Genomic DNA, 21,837 nt, shown 5'->3' with positions numbered 1-21,837 from the left:
TGTAATTTTAATAAATTTCGTGAAAATTCTACGTAAATTACAGAATTCGCGTTATCAATGTATAGTGCTTAACGTAATTAATAAACAAAGCATCAGTTTAGATTGTAGCGCGTCACTTGCATAACAAAGCTGTGGTTTGTGGTGGCAGGGCTCCAGAGACTGCCCTAATTTGTTTTGTCTGTTCATGTCACAGCTGTTGTTTTAAATAGACCATTTATATTTGCAGTAAAGTACAAGAAGCGAGGCTGTTTTCCTACGGTTTCCCAGCTATGTAATACTGTTAAATAAATCTGGTGAAAACAAGTATTTTTGGTTCTAGTTTCTAATTTGTTGGCAGTTAAAAATCTTATAATCGATAAATAAGATACAGTTGCATTTGTTCGTGAGTTCAGTTTCATACATGATTTTAGATTTTGCTAAATTTAAATTAGGTGAGATTCAACAATTTTATGTCAATCAATATTATTTTAGTTAATTTATTTGGCTTTAAAGAATATATACATTTTTTCACCTCTAAACGCAGTAATTAGTAGCCACATCCAGCCACTTTTCCGGCAATTATACGGTCCGCCAGCTAGCGACATCTACATCTGTCTGGACCTGTCTAAGCAGTACAATGTCTTTTCTGGTAATTCTATAGTAGTGCCCAAAATTATTTATAAGCATATCTTAGGATAAAACATTCTCTATGTGTTTAAAAGAAGGGTAATCTGAGGTGTCATTTAATTAGCTTTGTATCAGCGTATAGTATGTTTGTAAAAATATTTGCAACGGTAAAGAAGGATTAAATTCGGAGAATGAGAACTGAAATGGAAAAGGAAACTTAAAACAGGGAGAACTACAGTAGAATGATATCAGTAGCTTTTATTAAGGATATAGGCATCAGCGAGTGTATAAGAACATTTTTACATTGGTCTTATACATAACCACGATATCGACGAGGAAATTTAGAATATTTGTAAGTAAGCTTAGTATTTACTTAGTCATATGATATTTGAACTTCTAAATTTATAAGATAAATATCTATGAAATAGCTCAAGAAATATTTAAAATGTAGTTTTTTTTTATTTTGCGTGATACTCATTTCTATGAAACATTTTATATATAAGAATGAAATGTGAATAATGGTTCATGTCAATTAACGTGATTCAGATTAGCGTAATTAAAGCCTGTTACACACTAACCTCGAAAAATTACTCTTTCGTCTTATAGGCTTTAAATTTCGCTTGCTACATCAGCAAAAACTGGTGACGCGTGGTGTGGCTTACACTTATCTTGTTTTAATTATATTAAATGGGTGAGTATTCACATAGAAACATAGAGATAATTCCTAATATAAATTACTAAATCCAAAGACCAAACCGTTATAGCAAATCGGAAAGGAAATTCTTGAAATGAACGGATATGTACACAATTGTTATTATTACGCGTACTTATGAAACAAAATTCTCAAGGCCAGTGTCTTGAGATCGTAACAACAAATATTTGTGCAATATTTAATGACGTTGCTTCAACGCTTTCTGAAAATTTGGCAGTTTTCCCGCTTTTAAATGATAAAATAGCACAATCCTTAATAATTGGGAATAATTAGATAATATGAATTATTGTAACTTGCCTGGATTACTACGTTGGAGGCCATGGCAGTTTTTTATCAATAATTTAAAGACTGTTATTAATAAATAACATAAATCAGAGGGAGAACAACTTGGATATTAAGACCCTTAGATCAAGGGAAACCCGGTTTCCCTTGATCCCCCTTCGAAAGCTTATCCTTTGAAATTTGAACAAATATGAAATACACAATAAAACAACAATTGCAGGTACCACCATATTTAATCAAGTAATTGTACATAAACATGTGATATCTGAAGACATTAAAATAGTTCTAAATAAAAATTCAAATAAGTTTAATGATTGTTTTTGGCACAATTGTCATGTAGAGATCGGACATGAATTAAAACTGAATATATTTACGTTTATTTCTACCGTGATTAGGTGTCTGAAACGAAGTATTACATAAAACTCTTCGTTATGGTACAGTTAGAGTATTTATGAATTATCTTTCTACTCCAAGAGTATTCTGATACTTCAGAATTACTCATGACAATGTCAATTTCAAACAGGGTGTTAAACAAAATGTTGCATTTTCAAGAACACTGCCAGACAAGTTGCTACAAAGGCCGCCTGATTGCGCTTCCGTCACTTCAGCGATAGCGACCCAGTTTATAGATCAACTGCTCTCTTCTTCAGTTATATGGGAAAAGTTCTTTATTCTTACATATTATCATACACAGGGATATTTTGTAAATTTATAATGCATAAAAATAGCTATATTCACAGTATTTATAAAACTATATTTTTAGTCAAATTCGAATGCGTACACAATATGAAACTTAAAAAATAGTCCTCATAACTGATATTCAATAAAGTTTAACCCTGCTCTAAAAATTTCTACTTTTTAGATTTAATCCCTGTCAAAATTCAAATAATCTTCCTTTTTATAATCAGAAAAATATTGGGGTATGGCATCATCAAGGGACATGGTCGTATTACAATGCCCTCATAAAATTATACCTTTTTTTGTAACTTAAAATAATAATTAGTAGTAATTATTTTAGGGAAACAACTACTTTGCTAAACAACTAAGACTTGCGTTTTATTCAACTTCGTAACGTGTACTTGACTTATTGACCTGTATGTTTGAACATTAACAACATTTACCTCAAGCAAATCGAATTGGATGCAGAAGGTGCAAGAAAATAACTATTTGATATCCATTAATGCATGGTATAACAATAAATTCTTTATGCAAAGGGTTCTATTAAAATAAGATAAAATCACATGATAAGATACCAGTAATGTTTATAACATAATTATATCACTAGCGTACCCCCACGTATTCCCTTTATTTGCCAATATGGACAGTTTCCTGAGATTACTTCTGGACATTGAGAAGAATTCCCCTCTTTCAAATTTCTTTCTCAATGTAACTCTTATTTACATGGATACGACCCGATACGTTTCGATGACAAAACAACCCGTAGGTACATCTTTTCATAATCTCGATTCGCTAGGTTTTTATATTCTCACCACCTCCAACAGAAACATCATCGATGCCCTCATCTGGATGGCAAACTTCACTCCACATCTCTGAATCACAATTAATATTGAGACGACTTCTTGTCCATGCTCCATACACCGGTTTCGGGGGTACCCAGGTGGTAGGATATTTGAGGAACGTATGTACGCAACTTTCAAATGCTATGTAATCAGCATAGTGTTAGGAAAATAACACATCTGAAGCGATACATTACGTACGCTTGTCCGTAGGAACGGTGCGAAAGACACGTACTTGTTATTAATATACAATTTTCATTTGAGAATAATGAATATTATTGATTTGTTGTCATTACTTATGGTTATCATGATTAAAATAATGTACTTCAAGTACTGAATAAATTACCCAGAAACTCATGAAGCCGGAATGTTACTCATATACGACGGCATTGCTATACATCGAATTATTGCAAAGAATAACTCAACCTCATATATTAGTTCTGGTCACGTAGCTTTGAAAAAGTGACCAGACCGGTATTGTAGGGTGGGAGGGAGTGGGCAAGACGTGACACTGGAGTACATGCCTTAACACCCAAATCTAAAAAATACGGTAACCATGGTCTTTAGTCATCAATTTTAAATTTTTAACACTACTTTGGGAGTGTAAAAATGAAATATTGTTTAAGTAACTTTTAAATAAACCTACACCTATAGACGGTTAAAGAATGTGTTTCTATAAAGCCTCTGTATATTTATGGAGGTACATAAACAAACACATATTTAAATATGCATATATGTTTGCATTATTCATATCGCGCATTAACATTTACCATTTTAGAGAATCACAGAAACTTATGAATAAAATGAAATACTATCTTCTAAACGCCTCATGTTTTTCATTTTACTATTTAATACATAGTTTCTAAGCACATAACTTTAAGTTATAGAAACCAGATTTCAAGCACGCATTAGATTGATTAACTTATCTGGTAATAAACATTTGTTGACGTTTATTTGACAATAAAATGTACAAACCAATAAATATGTATTGAGTGGTACTGGCTAACAAACATAGTGTCGGAGGTGGCGGACAGGAACAGATGAGGATGGTCTCCGAGGTTACACACAAGCCGCGGCCCACCACGATTTAGTCTATCACTCTCTCTTGAGTTCTGCAAGACAGATTGTTGTTAATTGTAAAACCTAATGTTCCCCATACGTTCTTTTTAGTAACTATTCAATTACTGTTATTTTCACTATTGATATTTTCAAGTTATTTTAATAATTTCATATTTGTAAGTATTAATAAAATGTTACGCGTGAAGAAGTAAGCTAAGACGTAGAACAGTTTATAAAGAGTTTACTAATATTTCTAATATTTGGTTTTGAATTCGGTAGGTAAGAAGATAATATATATATTCATATATATATATACATTGTTGTGCGTGTGGGTGTGTGTATATATATATATATATATATACATTGTCCCGAGTTAGCGAAAATAAACTTCACCGGAAGTCTCCTCAATCGCAACAGGAGGTCTCGAAAGCGCGCCCCTCCCAAACTCGGAGCAAAGCATATAAAAAAACAACCACATGCCACTAGTGGGATATAATGAATTAGATGGCAAACATTTTCATACAAAATACAATTAACTGCAGCACCACGGTGCACCACGTAACTTACAAACTAGATAACAAAAATAGATAGAATTCCAAATTGACAATAACATAATAAATAGAAATTTGGTATATAAATAACATAATTTCAGGTACGGCATGTAGGAAAAATTTTTAACTGGTAATTATTATGAACTGAGGGGAGGGAAAAGGTTGTAGAATTTCTAGGCCCACTATTTTTAAAAAGTAATTTGGTTTCAGGTTTGTAGCCAAAAATTAAAAAAAAAAAATATTTAAAGCCGATTTTCGAAGGAGGCGGGGGCTTAGTTGCCTCCACGAATCCGAATTAAAGATGAAATCCTCCCCTTCAGATCATGTCACTAAACTAAATAAACACTAGTTAATATTAACACTGGCCCTCCTCCAGATATAATGTCTGGCAGCGCTCCATACAACCCAATCCTCTCAAGTTCAGTACAAGAAGAAGGAAAAAAAACATTTTAGATCCAACCTTGTTCAAGACGAATAGGAGCACAGACACTCCAGTTGGATGACGGTACAGTAGCGCTGGCAGGGCGCGGGCATTCAGTTTTAGTTTACCAGTGCTGTTCCCATTGGGCAGACTCGCCGCACCAGTCAAGTTGACGGCACTCACGGGGACCCTATTGAATGCCAACATAACCGGTAGATAATCAGAAGAGTTTATGTTTATGTTATATAATTATGTTTGCCACAAAGTAAATATAAAATATTTACATTTAACAATTAAAAATAACAATCTGTAATTAACAGTACCTTTTAAGTATTGAAAAACTGTTTCCCCGAAAATAACTCAAGACACCAAGTATTATAAGATACACTACTTGGTGACAATATTAAATATTACATACAAAACAAATTTTCAAACCTTTAAACATTTACTTATAGGCTAGAACAGCCATACTAAATTATTCAGCTTGGTAACATTTACTTGTAACAATAAATCACTGTATTTTAATCATTATATAATATTAATTGTAATGTAATAATAATTATGTAATTTACAAATAATAACAGTACATTATTTCCCAAATAACAATAATTAAATTATAATCCGTTCACGCTACTATAAGGCAAATAATTAATTAAACAATAAAATGGAAATCATGAATGTTGCCACCCAATTTTGCACGCAACACAAAACACGAGGTAACAAAATTTGCAAAGTCTGTACCGTCTCGCTTACACTAAATAAAGACAAGGTGATAACTAAATAAATAATTTTCGTTCGCCGAACGGATCAAATAGAAAGCACTAGAGCAAAAAATATAATAATCTTAACTGGCATAGTTAAATAAAGTATCAAATTTAGAACGTACGAAAGACAGGATAGAACACTTAGCGACACGAAAAACGTACACAAGGAACACAATTTATAAAATAAAAATAAGCTACTTTTAACTAAACAACGAAAATATGTTTCTGGGTTGGAGAGAAAAACCGCCAACTATATTAAGTTAAGAGAGTCAAAGACAAAAACAATTACCTGCCGAAAGTAGGAGAATTAGCCAGCCATGGGCATCAGGACGAGCAGTCAACAGCCAGAGAATCACGTCGCCTCTGCCGAACGTGTCCGACCGCTCCGATCAGTAGCCGCTGCCGGTAAACAGCTAGTCAGTAATCAGTCAAGGTCAACCATCTGACCTCGACCAATCAGTCCATCCAGGCAGAAAATAATCAATACGGTCAACTCCCCCACCAACTGACAAAAGTGGCCGAGGTGGGAAAGGTAGACAAAAAATGTCCAAACTGAGCCCCGGCTCAATATATATATATATATATATATATATATATATATATATATATATATATATATATATATATATATATATATATATATATATATCTTAAACAACGTATAATTTGCCATTATACACGAAATTGACTATTATGATTATAAATATAATTAATATTCTCTTTTACAAATAAATTCTGTATGTAAATTACACATAAGCTACTATAGTTATTCACAATGCTTTGTTTAGTTAACAAATGAAGCATCAGTCTAGATTGTAACCCGTCACCTGCACAGCACAGGTGTGGTCTGTGTAGCGGGTCGGCTCTGGAGACTGGGCTAATTTGTTTCTGTCTGTTCGTTCTGCTGATGTTCCAAATAAATAAACAGTTTATCGTTATAGTAAAAACCTATTATGAACACATTTTCATACAATTGCATTTATATATATTAATATATTATTTATAAACACATTACACCTAACAATCGAAACAATTTATTTATTGGCTATTTAATTAGTTATGAAGCCTATTTTTATAACATTGAGATCAGGATCTATACTTATCGGACGAGTATGTATAGAGTTTATTTACATGTTTTATATATTTCTACTAACGTAATGGAAAAACTAAGATGTTATGAAATATTATTTTATCTGGTAGATGAACTTGTTTTTCCTTCTTGTTCTTTACTACTTAAGAAACCAAGCCATGTATATAATGATAAATATTAATGGTGATGGAATGCATGTTATATCGGAATGTAATCCTTGATATAAACATATGGTATACACCATATGTAAATAAAATATATATTTAATATTGCATTGGCTAGGATTACAGGTATAGAATTACTTATTAGGCATTACAAAGAGTTTGACGAATATATGGATATAGCTACGGGGAATAGGGAAGATTGGAAAACGAAAGAAACCTCAATCGGTAACAGAAAATTAAAGTCTTGATAAAATAGGTTTTTTTATTTTAGGGTGTGATCTAATTGTATTTTGTACTTTTAAATAAATAAATAAATATATATATATATATATATATATATATATATATATATATATATATCCAAGACATTGCTGTTATGGTGTGAGTCTTCTACTAATTATATACCACTATATGTTATCTGTCTGTTAGTTCGGAAGCGCTTATCGCTAAGCGGTCGAAGACGTCGGACTTAGAATCTAGATTAGATATAGTGCAGGTTCAAATCCTGTACGTGACTGTATTTTTTATCAGTGAATTCGACCTTGCACTGTATCGACTCTTCTTCTTATACTGTTTGATAAGATCCTCGCCCAAGCCATTGGGTAATGAGGACGGAAATAATAAGGCTTAAAAAGGGTCGGCCTCTCCTGTCATATAAAAAAATGCCTTGTATTTAAATAAGGCATCATATGTATGAGTCAACTATGGTAACCTAAACATATATTAGGAGAACAATGAGAGCTACAACAAAGAAACAAAAAACGCCAATTCCGCATAAGGCATACATTTTATGTTTATCAAGCTTCAGAAACGGGATTTTCAAAACTGAAGGTCACGGGTTAGATTCTCAAAACTTTCAAATGTAAGCCTGTAACATATATCACGTTTTTTTAAAGCCCTGGTTGATATAATTTACTGTTTTTTTTCCAAAATTATTTTACTGGGATTGTTTTATATTATTTATATTCGTAAGCTCGTACTTAAAAACTACTTAATTTAATACTTGTAATATTTGTGATCCCGATACAACCTACTGTCATTGGATTCATGTAACTGCGACTATAATCTAGAATATAATATTTTACTATATAAAACCATGTAAAAACCTTATTTACTGTAATTTAATATCTTACTGTAATAATCTTCACTCTGCTGTTATAATCAACAAACCAACTTCTCCTACCAACTACAAGCGCACTGCCCTCGCAGCAAGTGGGTTAACCCGCAATTACACGGTCCACTATCAGCATCTGTTAGCGGCTGTCGAAGCCATACAGAGCCAATTCTACTAATTGCAGTAGCACAATTAATTGTCGGGGCCACTTTTCGATACACATGTTCTTAGCTAAACGACTGTCAACAAACAAAATTGATATTTAGAACTAAGCGGTACTTTGTTAATCATTGGACCCTTTACAGCTCTCTCAATGTTTCTTTTTTATTGAATTGAATTGAATGTAGATAAAGAATGCTAAATAAATTAAATTAATTAAGAACTTAGTGCATTCAATTTTATTTTTCCTATTAGTTAATTAAGGTCGAGGGAAACAAGTCATGCAGTATAAACTGCAACTATGTTCAATCGCATTATAAGAAAAATTTGTCTCCGGAAAACATAACTCGTATTTTCTAAAAAAATCCTGAAAATAAAACCAAATTAATTAAAATTATAATCCTGCATGTTTTGACGTGACAACGTCTTAAATTAGGTTGCGGCTCGGAGTCACTCATGAAAAAAGTGTAACGCCCGGTAACGTTACGATGCCCGTCCAGTGGGTCCGCCGCACGGGATCCGCACGGGATAAAGCAGATAACTGTGGGTCCGCCGCACGGGATAAAGCAGATAACTATGTTTATTCGTGAAAATGTGGAGTGCTTAGATTCGTCATTTACAACAACTACAACAATAAAGGTAAATAATTGTACACTGATATTTCATTATCGTAAACTATGATTGATTGATTAATTGTTAGATTGACACTAAAGTTGAGAAACTGAGTTTATAGGTTATGTCATACTATTGACAAATGTTGATAGTGTTAAGTAAATTATTAGTTTAAATCACTCTGCAATCAATCGTAATTCAGTCGATTGAGAAGAAACAGCGCGTATTGCTAGTCAAACATTTAAAATAACAAATTATAACCTCTAACCTGTCATAACAGTGCGACCAAACAAACGAACTAAACCGACCAATCACCACGCGCGGAGTTAGAATTTAACTGTGTTTAGCAAGAATTTCAAATTCCAATTTTAGTAATTGTTTTATTCAACTTTACCATTTACAATAACAAATTTTAATTAATTTCAAATTATGTACAATGTTTTAGTAAACAAAATATATTTCTATAGTTAAAATTTGTGCAATTCTTATTTTCATTGTTCCTTGTTCCTATTGTGCAATTTAATAATATTCATATCAATAAATATTCTACCGAGAAAAAGACGTTGTCACGTAAAATCTTCGCCCGTAAAACCGACTTTACAGGCAACCATAACTTTTTCTTAAATAATGCCATAGTACTAAGATATGAGTACAGAGTTCAATTTAATGTTGTAAATAAGTATGAAATAAATTTTTACCCAATAAAAGAGTTATTTATTAACTGTCGCCTTTTTAATTAGTGTGACTGTCTGGGCAAGCCCAGCACAATACATGACGTTTTCATCTTAGTTTAGGACTTTTGATCGTTATCACACTATAATACGAGTACCGGTGTATTTCAATACTGGATGTATGAAAATATAAATACCTTTACCATCTCGTTAATCTGCAATTTTTAAGCAAAATTGTAATAAATGTTTAGGAATATGTTTTAAATTCTAAAATCCCGCATGCAGTTAATATTTAAAATATATTTCACAAAAATAGAGCCAAGGGCTTGGTTAGTTATACCATTTCTACGAAACGTATTCTGTGTTATATAATCTAATAGAATCCATTTAAGCAGTATTAGAGTGTCGCTTGTACAAACAAGTCCAATACAACCAGTTCTCTGAATTCACGTGGATTTGCATGGATGTGGTTTATCTAGAAGGCAGTTAATGGATATTGTGAAGAATACAAATCATATAATTATCAATCCAACTGGGTGACCCAATTTCTAGGGGTTGTTCAGTGTTTTAGTAACGTATTGAATTTTGCACCTGCTACAAACTATATTTGGCCGGGTGATGTTACAACTTGGCAAGTGGTATCATGTATCAGGTTTGGTCTAATATGGCTTGCTGAATTTTCCACGTTAGGTTAGCTTACCATCGGATGTCAGAAATGCACTTCTCGTTATTGTGTAAGTTATGTAGCATAATTTTTACAAATCCTACAAAATACTACAAAAACATTACCAGCCACCCGACATTCCGGAGGTAGAGAATTTATTGCGTCTTTTTATGAATGTTATATAAAAGAAAACCTAGTTCATACTTTTGTATTTAATGTAGCGTTGTAGAGATATTATCTTGGAATTTTTAATGCAGGAAGGCTACTTATGACTCGGTGTAAATTGGTAATCAAATGTTTTAGTTTGAAATAAACAAAACACTCATTCATTAAGTGATTAACAGATAAGTTCAACCGATCTAATTAAAGAATGAGATTATGCCATAAACATTTTTATTAATTAAAAGTAAAAATGTCGATGACGAAACAAGTCCAAGTAAGAGAAAGCATTATTTTACCTTGCGAAGTTAGAGCTCAGAAGCCCTCTTTAACCTGGTGAGTAAAGGCTTAGAGTTGACTTCCTAACCACCACCAGTGGCCGGGCACGCGGACCCCTTGAGGGGACAGGACCGCTCAGAGGTTAGCCATCCAAGTAGCAGCTACGCTCGAAGTTGCTTGATTCGGTTATCTTGCGCCAGATCGTCCTATATTATATTGTTTTTACTTCTCACCCAGTAAGGATTTGTATGAATTTTATTTATCATCTCGTTAACTACCTCCATTTCTTTACATTTCAATGCCCACGGTAGTCTTGACTCGCATAGAAATAAACATCTATTGTTTCTATAATAACAAACATCGAACTATTGCAATAGAACTAAACAATAGATCTCGTCAAAATTCTTACTGGTAGTTAGTTCTTACTATCCAATAAGGTTTCGTTAGCCAGAAAGCGTTACATTTTAAGGCTTTCTTTCATTTCATTTCTCAGTAACTGATATTATTTTAAGAATTAATGCAAAACATTCAATATTTCGTACACACTATTTTTAACATAATTTGTATTTCAGAGAATATTTAATGTACCACAGATCAGGCTATACGACCCACTAAGTTTATATTCATGAATTGGAGAAAGGGTAACACACTACTTAACCTCTTTAAAACATGTTAGGTATACACCGCACACGTGTTGCTTAACAAGCTTCTGTGAGATTGCATAAATAATTTACAATCAATGAAAAAACTAAAAAAAATTTAAGTAGTAGTGGTTGTATTCTTATTCCATTACACTGCAAATTTTCTTATCTCATATGATTGTGCTCAGTTTTTTGCAGATTCATTTATTCTATAATTATTTTATTTCCATCATGTAAAATCGTTTGCTTATGCTCAGCTAAATCCTATGGAGTGACATACACCGTCATCGAAATCGATGTTGCTACAGTAAAGGGTGTTCAACATGAACAGTGAATACGTCAGTTCATTTTCAAGATATCGTACAGAAATTGAGTTTTTTGCAGCCCCTCGGGTTTTCAATAACGCTCAACCAATTAATTTGTAGTACTAAAAGTAATGAACCATTGCAATACACCATTCAATACACTCTTTAACAATTAGTATCTTCGTATGTCCAAGATCACCTGTAACCGACCCATACAGCGCCTCTAACCTCGTAAGGATGGCATATACCTTAAATTTTCGCTACACCATTAAGTTCAATAAATAGATCTGTTGTGAGAATAACAAAAATATAATTTTGTATTTATTAATTTAAAGTTCCTTCCAGATATAGTGGCAAGTAGGCTGTGTCAAGTGAGGAAGTCGTAGGCGACAACCACGTGGCCCTGAGGGTGGGGAGGGCAGGCAGGCAGCCAAGGCGTGCCCCTCCTGTCTCTGTAAGTAAGCACGTGGCGAGGAGGCAACGTGACAAACTTGAGGTCGTATGCCAGATTGGCAGTGTGGTGATTTGTGCAGTCCACGCGGGTAATGGAGAGCCCCTCCTGTCAACAATCACAAAGTTTTCGTTAATTATCGTTGGGAGCCATTGGAAACTCAAAACAGAAAATAATGTACTGTACAAAATTATATCCTCGACTTACATAAATAATAAGCTAGCAAAATAAAAAATCAAAATCCTCATATTTCTAGATTATTAAATATCTAGCATAAATAGATTAATAAACTATTATAGTTTGATAAAGATATTAGTTTAAATTTTTTATGAAAATAAGCTTATTACAAATAAAGCAAAGCAGCCTGTTAAAGGTATGTTTACGTGTATTTCAAATACAAGAGTGTAGCAAAAATAACTTAATAAGAAGCGAATCTTACTATTTTGTATTTGATTTATTGTGTTTCACCGTATCAAAAGTAGGGTTCTCGCTTTGAATTTGTATCAGCTAAAATGCGTAATATTGTTGATACATATGCATCAAGATATAACAGGTGCCTTGGATGAAGACGCACCCATTTTCCGAGTTTCAAGTGTCTAGGATCTTTATTAAGAGTTATCGTACAAATGGGCAGGCGTATGCATATACAGGCAGATGGACTACCGACTGCCTGGACCTTTTCACTCCAGATCAAGAGGCACCTATTTAACTAGTTTTATGGAACTTGGATATTTTTACCAAGAGGTATCACCCAGACGAAGGGATTTCAATAAGGCCCTCTCCGGGTCATTAATAATATAAAACCGCCTGTCGGCACAATGATCTTGAACTAGAAAACCACATAGTTTATTTAGTATAAATGAATTTGAAAACACATAGTTTCTTTAACACAATGACATTACTAAAATGACTGTAGAAATTTATGGAATTACATAGTCTACTAGTGTGTTACCTTGTTATATAATAAAAGAATGTTTTTGAATTTTTCAGCCAAGGCACATATCAATTTTCTTAAATTTCCTGTCCATATAAAGGTTGAGGTAACTCTAATATCCATTCATTTGAAACTTAACAATTACACAAAAAATGCTTCCATAACGTTCTTAAAAAAAAAACAGATTTGAAAAACCGAAGTTCTTAAATTTTAAAAAAATTAGAGAGATGATGCATAAATAGAATCATAAGAATGCAATGAGGTTAATAGATTACATAAAGCATTAGTGAAATAAAAATTGTTAATCTTTCAAATGTAAGGTTAAAAAGTGTATACTATTCAACACTGAATTCGAACACAATGACACTTGAAAACGTCTATGAAAACTGTGGCAACTAAAGTTAAAGGTAAGTTAATATACTGACCTGTTTCCCAAGATGACGAGCCTCCTTCAGGAGCATCTTGCCAAAACCCTTGCCTCGAAAACTCGGCGCAGTGGCCATTATGGATATCTCCCAAATCTCCCGCACTTTGAAACACTTATACAGATTATGGCTGTCCGAGATATCTGCCCACAGGTTCAGCAGTCGCTTTGTCCTTTGGTCGCATATACTGCACTCTAGCAAAAATGACGGGTAAATATATTACGTATAACATTACGTGTGTACATGTATTATAGCTATTACAGTGTGTTTACTGAAACCACCTTAGATTTATTATATAAGTAAAATATCAAACTTAAGTATAATAATATAACAATACATAATCGATATGTTGCAAAACATATTTTAACTGTTTCTAATAGAGAGTATATTTTATAATATTTAATAAAAACCGTACACATTTTTATTTACATCATTTACCAATAAAACGTACACAAAAAGTAACATGCGTTTGTACACGTATAATTTAAATCTTAAAAATCTTTTTTGCATAGATTTAAAGCTATACGGCTCTGATCAGTGTTGGAATCTAATGGCCTACCGCGCAAGTTTTCAGGGTTGAGTACGCTTCACCATGCATACAAGCGCCAGTGTTACAGTGAAAAAACTTATTTTTACAATTTCTCTTATAACTTTGGGGTATTTCCAAAAAAGAGGTGAGTGAATAACATTTCTTTTTTTTGCTAGTTACTAAATGGTCATAACAAATTAATTCTCTTAAGCTCTCTTTTGATCACTAAAAATGATTGGATAGGTGACGGAAATTTAGGATAAGTTTTTAAATTCCTACGAGAGTGCATGACGTACACTTCTGTACGGTTTAGTCACGTTACTGTACGCCTTAACTCCAAATAGTTTAATATGGCAACATTAACCGATTTTTATTTTGATTTTTATTCCTAAATATTATATTTGTATATTATTTCTCAAAATCTAAATTACATTTGTCTAAATTGTTTTACGGTATATCTTCGGTTGATCCCGCCGCTTAGTGTTAGAATATGCTGAGAAAATGCCTGTTAGATATTACTTTTTGTAGTAGCCTGAAAGCAGCATTCAACAAGGAATGTAACAATCTTCTTAGGTCACACCATCATAATAACCCCTTATGAGATCACTGCTATTTTAAACAATGTTTAATTTCGGGTTGCTAATGAAGCAAAATTTGTAAGTGAGTTTCCATCTGATGGCGTATTCTACGGATGAATACGGGCATTAGAGTGTTTTAAGTCTAACATTCTCATGTGGCTAAAATGAAAAAGGCCGCCAGTACAGCAGGCTTAAAAAAAAAACTAAGTTAATTTTACGTAATTTGGAAATTTAATGATAATCATGTTATTGCTTATATCGTTTTCGACGATAACGATCTCTTGATTACTGAACTCAGAAAAGTTGAACACAGTACGTAGAAACAAAGCAGTTACTTGGTTTTATTCAGACAAAAGTTTATATGATAAAGGTATCAGCAGAGCCATTTATATGGGGTCGTTATCCTGAAAGGAGGTTACGGCCAATAAAGTTTCTCTCTCGTCTGCATCTGCATTGATATTGTTATTTCTGTGTAATGCAATGCAGGGACGACATGTTTTGCAACACATTTCTTTAATATACTTCTTTACCCTGGTAGCTTCAATAAAAGTAGTCTTGCCATAAGACAGATATGTAACTAAGCACATTTTTGAATCATTGGAATAATATACATTATAAATACATCGATAAGAAATTGACTCATTACGTTTTTATGGGAAATAATATACAATTACGTTAATTTGATGGTAACCGTTCTGATTAAGTGGAGTAAAAAATGGGTGTAAACGAACTTGAAATATGTTTAAGTAACCGTGTGTTGTTATTTTTAAAATCAATAACTTTTCAAAATACGAGGTAATTGATCATTGCTTTCCTAAAATAGAAGCACATCGCGGTTTGATTAATATGAAAAGAAAATTAATGGAGGAAGTGAGTGAAAACTAAAAAAAGTAATAAATAGTAATAGTTCTGATAAACATATTACAGGTATTAAAAAAGATGCTGTGGATTATTCTTATAAATTGGTATTAAAATATTATTATAGTCTAGAATCTGAGAACTAATTTTCACGTCTCAAAACACAAAAGACATAAATCTGACTTTTCTCGAAACCAACAGAGAAGTTTTTGTGAAGAATAAAAATATATCGTCATAAGCGCTAGTTCTATAGAGGTCAAAATGGGATCGTATAAAAAGCGTTAAAAGTACTAAACGATAGTATTTTGCTCAGACCATACTATTTTTTATTGATAAACTTAAATATTAGTAAATATGACACGGTCAAATACAAATAATAGTTATATTACAGCCAAACAACTAGATAAAGCGACTGAAATTTGCCACTTTTAACATAATAATCAGTCTGCATGTGGTTATCTAACCCTGATTCAACATTTATTTACGTGTGTCACAGTTTGCTTTGGTGTTTTAAACTTATAATAATATGATCTGAGAATAAATTATCGTTTCATATTTTTTACCTTTTTGATATCCTCCTATTTCATCCTCTACCAAAACTATCGCGGCTAGAAATTAATTTCTTTTTGAGGAGAAATGTCTCTAACGATTTCACTAAAAACAACGTAGCTTATACAACTGGAAATCTCTCTTGGTTCCTGGAATACTATGAATATACTACATTATTAATATTAATATTTAACTAATGTAATTTATTTTCATGTACTAACTGTTAAATGTTCTTCCTCCATATATACTCGGTTTAATAGGTATATGTGGCGTATATATTCATTAATATTAATCCAGAGTATTATAGGCTATTAGTTTAAAAATAAATTTATTTCATGTTATTTAATCCAATAACATAAAACTCAAAAGCTCAAATGAAACTAGTTGATTTTAAATAATAGGTTCTTACAATATGTTTGATTGCGATGACGCGGTTTGTAGTCATTGAAAATTAAAACTGTATTGAATAGCTTTCCAATGTTAATAAAGTATTTAATTTTACCCTCGGATATCCTGTTTGTGTAAAAAGTATTTCATAGGGAGAGCAGAAGATGGAAAAGGCCAGAAGCAACCAATCCAGCATCTCAATCTTCAGTGTTGTACGAAGGATAATCCCGGACTTGTATTGTGTCCTGGGCTTCATATGAACTCTTATTATGGATGTTTGTGTTTGGCATGTCGCGGTATTACAGTGTATGTTCACTCAATGGCTAACTTCTTGCAATATCTTGGTGCCGTGCTCAACAATTGAGAATATATAAACCTTACAATATGCAGGTTTTAATATAATAAGGAGATAATAACGTTTTGCACGTATGTCGGGTATTTCATGTTCAACTGGATTATATTTCCACATGCCACATGAAAGTTTACCTTGTTACCCAATCAATAAAATGTATATTTCATAAGTCTCCAAAACCTAGTTTGGTTAAAAAAATAAACCGTTTATTTCCAGCTAGTGTGATCTACAATCCATATAATACATTTCCAGTACCGTAGTTGAGTTTGCCTCTTTGTTCCTATAAAGGAAATATGAATAGCAATTTAGGACCAAGAAGCTTATTTACTTCTAATCTAATTCGTTTACGGGGCCACTTAGATAAATAAAACATATGTAAACATGTAGGACTGAGAACACTACTTCATATAAAACGCCTCTTTTTCAGAGAGTTTAAATTAATTTCTGGTCTAACGTATGTCAAATTGAGTTTACTTTATTTTTCCGACTTAGAAGATCATCTATTCTCCACATAAGGTGGAGAACTTTAGTAAGATTATGGTGTACATTTAAATAAGCATTCATAATAGGTTTTGTGCTGTAGAAATCTTGTTTTTCGGACTGTGGTCTAGGATAGAATGGCTCGTTGAAGCATGTTAGTGTAAATTTAACACATTTCATTGTCAAGGAACCCAACCAATCTTGGATATCTAGACATGCTTACACATAAAAAAAACAGTAGCAGTCGTGGGACTGCCGATAGAAGTGAAAACGGAACTATTAAGTTGAGAGTAATTAACAATACGTTATAGTAGCAGTACATCTGTAATTGTAAATGTGACGCGTTTTTAATTTTCCAATTTTAAAATCCACGAAAAAAATATTATCAAAAAACTAGAAATCTATTTTACCACGCTAGTAAGATAAATCTTATACCGTAATAATACTCATTTCATGATGAAGAGGTTAAATATTAAAAACATAATTAAAATGAATAATGCTAAATTTTAAATACAAATATTCATACAAATATTAAAAATTTTTAAAAATATATTCGTTGTTTTCATTATTCATTTATCTGTATAAAAAATATGTTGTAATTGCTCAATATTAATAGTTAGTTAAACAAAGAATACAAGTGAGTAAACACCGAGTGAACAACAGTGAGTTGAACACCGTTGTAAATAATACAGTTATTGCTACGGATAAAGTATATAATTGCAATAACAATTAAACCCACAATATTTTTAAAACTAATAAATTAGTTAAATTAACTTGGTTCTTTCGTAAAGGTATTTTTATTGCACAATAAACTAATTTATTGAGTTAATACGGTATCAGTGAGCCAATGCGCCAACTACAGTTCCGGCAGAAACGTTCACTCATCACTTCATACGCTACTACAGGCTAAACTAAACTTCCAATAAAAAAATGATAAATTACAAAAAAAATATTCATCTATTTTCACACAACTTTCTCGCTGACAAATTTTGTCTGACCAAAAAATAAAAAAAATCCTCGCTTACTACTTTTTTCTTGTCATTGTAAAAGCTATGTAAAATGTAAACAATAATCAAAATTATTTCGAAATTTTTTTAATATTTAAAAATGTAACCAATAGATTGCCAATATTAAGAGCTTTAATTTGACGCATCTTACAGAATTTTACGACATTGGCTTCACTTTTAAATCGCGAGAGGAAGCCGTAAAGATCACTGATTTTCGCAGTCTGTTTTCATACTCCGCCGGGACAGTTTTAACACAGCGAGACTGACTTTTTCATGCAGGTTAGTAGTCCGCGGCCAAGTCTACGGTTAAAAAACACAGCGAGACTGACTTTTTCATGCAGGTTAGTATCATTAGCATGTCGGTGACGCGAACCGAGGATTTTACCCTCTACCAAAACGCTCAACGCGCCTAAAGAAGTTTTCACTTCAAAATTAACTGTTATGCTCATTAAGGTGGGTATTATATTTACTGCGACTTTTAATTCGTCAACTATTCAATCTGGAATGAATGTAAAAAGGTATCTTACATTCATCTTACATTTGTCTTTGTTATCTGCGATCCATTACATTAGGTGAATTTATATCATAAATTTTAAAATGTAAAAAAATGTTCATTTTCTTTGACGTAATTGTCAAATATTAAGGAAAGTCTACAAATTCAACAGCTTATTAGTTGCAGTTGAACTTGGATTATGAAACTAAAAAACATCATTAAAATAATGGTTACATTATTTAAACATGTTGTTTTCTCTCGTAAACTATGTTTACACAAAACAGTTAACTAAATTTCACTTTAAATTTAAATTCTGCAACTTTGGAGACTAAGGTGGGATTTTTATACTTTAGAGAACAGTAAGGAGTAGCCCGGAGTAATTTTCTACACAAGTATATGGCTGTATTCATACCAGTAACTCTAATAATGCCCATGTAAAATTACAGTAGAATTGGGTAAGTAGTTTACGCATGAAAGCAAACCAAATATACAAAGGTCCTTTTTCATTTATGATATTATTAGAATGTATCACAAAGAGAAGCCAAGATGTTATTAATTATAGACTTCGTTTAAGATTTTGGCAATGCTAATATTGCCATAATTTGGCAATATTAACGATAGTCCTACCCTAAGCCAGTAGGTGTTCATTTAAAGGAAGGGTTTAATTTATTTGGTCTGAATCATCCCCTAATACATTGAGATATAAATGTTTATTTCCTGCACAAATATTTATAAAATGAAAAAATACCTGCGAATGTCCGAACATCGTCGGAAGACTTGGGGTTGATGACGTTGCAGAGCGCCACAGCTAATGTCTGGCAGTTCTTATCCTGCAACTTCAAGGCTGTGCATTGCTGAGCATGCCGCTTCATGTAGCGCTGCAGGTCACAGGTGTCCTTGATTTCCATGGCCTTGACCAGCGGTTCCTCGCGCAAGAACGTCCAGTTGAGGAAATCCAACGTGTCGTCCAGGTCTTCCTTCGTTATATCCAGACGTAAGCCGGACGGCAACATCTGAGTGAAACATGGTAGTATATTGTCAGAACGTTAGCGAAGCCTATCACTTTAGGGGTGACATTTCATTTTTGTCGGCCTGTCCATCCGAACGACATATCGTGAACGATCTGACCTACTGACCTAATAATTTGCATGAAGCTTTATTTCTGCATGAGGAATATCGAGTTGGATTATGGCGTATTCCACTGTATATTTGTCTGAATATCAGCACACATTTTTACATTGGGTAACCTATGGCAACAAGAAAATTATAGGGGAAATTATAGAGAAAATCAAGAATACACAAATTTGTAAACATAATTGAGTAAAATCATATGATATGTAATGAATTGGTTGTAATACTTTAATTCGTTACTTTCGTTCCCTCAATACTCTGATGTATTTGTTTGTAGACAAGGTATAGTTGATCATACATGTTCTTCCATGGGATTTGGCAGAACTTTAGTAAACCCTATAACTCAGGGTAACATCTCAAACCCGAATTAATTGACTTATAAACTAGAAATATTGTGCATTTCTTGATCTATTTCTAAGAGTTGTGGCAAAACGTCTCTTCTGTCGTCTGCCTATCTATTTTCCCGTGAGTATTTCATTAGTTATCTCAAGGCCAAATTGACTTAAATTTTTGCATATAACGTCATTTTTAATCAATCACGTCGTTTTTGGCGATAGTCAAGTCCTACTATAGAATTTGGCCGAGAAATACAGTTAAATACCTGCAGGTTAACTAGAGAGTGATTTCATCTGCAGATTTTAGAGTTTGCGTGGAAATTCATTTCAACCATTCATTAGAATGGTTCAATCTATCTTTTTGCCTGTTGGGACATGTCTTTACAGTATTATTTTCTGTCTTTTCATGCAAACAACATCCCAAAAATGAAATGAGCTATTGGTTTGAAATTTTGCATACAGCTTTAGAGAAGCCTGTTACGCGACACGTTTTATGGCTTACTCCCACCTAATTGATTTAATATAAAAAGAAGGCCTTAAATTAAATATTCTTGATACATATATTATAAGCTATTAATTTTAAAAATCGTCAAACAGGTACAGTTTTGCTTGTAAAATATGTCTTTAAAGCTTACCCTTGACGCATGCCTTGAAGAAACAACAGAAATTTCATTTCGACCCAATAAAGACAGAAAATTTCTCAACATTTTAATTTAGTAACCCTTTGAAGGGTATTTTTTTCGAAAAAATATTTCAAGGTTAATTTCCTTTATATTACTTAGCAACAGAACTTTATTTCAATCATATTACTATAAAAGTGTATGTCTAATGATAAGGATGGTCTTCAATTCGCCTAAGAGGTAGGATTATATAATATTCCGATACATAAATAAATAATATTACATGGTATTGAACTCTATACATGTACTAAATACATATACTTTATACATAACCAAGAATGCGTTCGATTATGGTTCATGTCTATCCCTTGCATATGCGGGATTTAAAGTAAGTCCTGATGCGCCTCGATATACTCCAAACGGATTGAGATATCAATGTACGTACAATCTTCGCCATAACTATTAAAATAATGTGTTGAACTTATTGAAGAATGAAAATAGTTCACCATCTTTGTTGAAAAGGAGTGGTAGAGGAGGGTTTCTTTAAATTTTCAAACTGCAACCCCTATCTTGTGACATGTAATTTGAAGGTAAATTCAAAATAATCACATTGATATGGAAAAAACATCTTTATGACGATCCTACCAAAAGTTATAGGTAAACAACCCTTTACAACTAGGGGTTTAAATCAGGTCCTGATAAGCCTGAATATATTTAAAACGGATTTAGATATCAATATACACCGTGAAGATAATTATTAATTTTTTTATATTTGTGGGTAAAAAATGTTCCCACAAAAATGGTAGACGATACGATGATCCAAGCAAAAGCTATGCGCAAGTAACCCCTTATATTGTAATTCCATCTCTAAAAAAACACCTCACTAAAAATATTAGACACTACGTAAAAGGATAAGCTGGGCCTCTCAAAATCTTACA

At 32.6% G+C, this 21,837-nt stretch overlaps 1 protein-coding gene across 1 annotated transcript; it reads right to left on the bottom strand.

Moving 5' to 3' along the window:
* Positions 1 to 12,063: 12,063 nt before the first annotated feature.
* Positions 12,064 to 21,048, bottom strand: LOC124358754. The gene is made up of 4 exons (XM_046811051.1): positions 20,915 to 21,048; positions 19,562 to 19,826; positions 13,581 to 13,774; positions 12,064 to 12,329 (listed from the first exon to the last, which is right to left on the bottom strand). Exons 1-4 carry the CDS (start codon positions 20,984 to 20,986, stop codon positions 12,138 to 12,140), a joined length of 723 nt encoding a protein of 240 aa, XP_046667007.1. The 5' UTR covers positions 20,987 to 21,048; the 3' UTR covers positions 12,064 to 12,137.
* Positions 21,049 to 21,837: the final 789 nt, after the last annotated feature.

This window comes from Homalodisca vitripennis, chromosome 3 (assembly GCF_021130785.1).
Source record: "Homalodisca vitripennis isolate AUS2020 chromosome 3, UT_GWSS_2.1, whole genome shotgun sequence".
In the NCBI taxonomy this organism is placed as follows: domain Eukaryota; kingdom Metazoa; phylum Arthropoda; class Insecta; order Hemiptera; family Cicadellidae; genus Homalodisca; species Homalodisca vitripennis.
The sequence above is the reverse complement of the archived record's forward strand: the minus strand, read 5'-3'. Positions and strand labels throughout refer to the sequence as shown.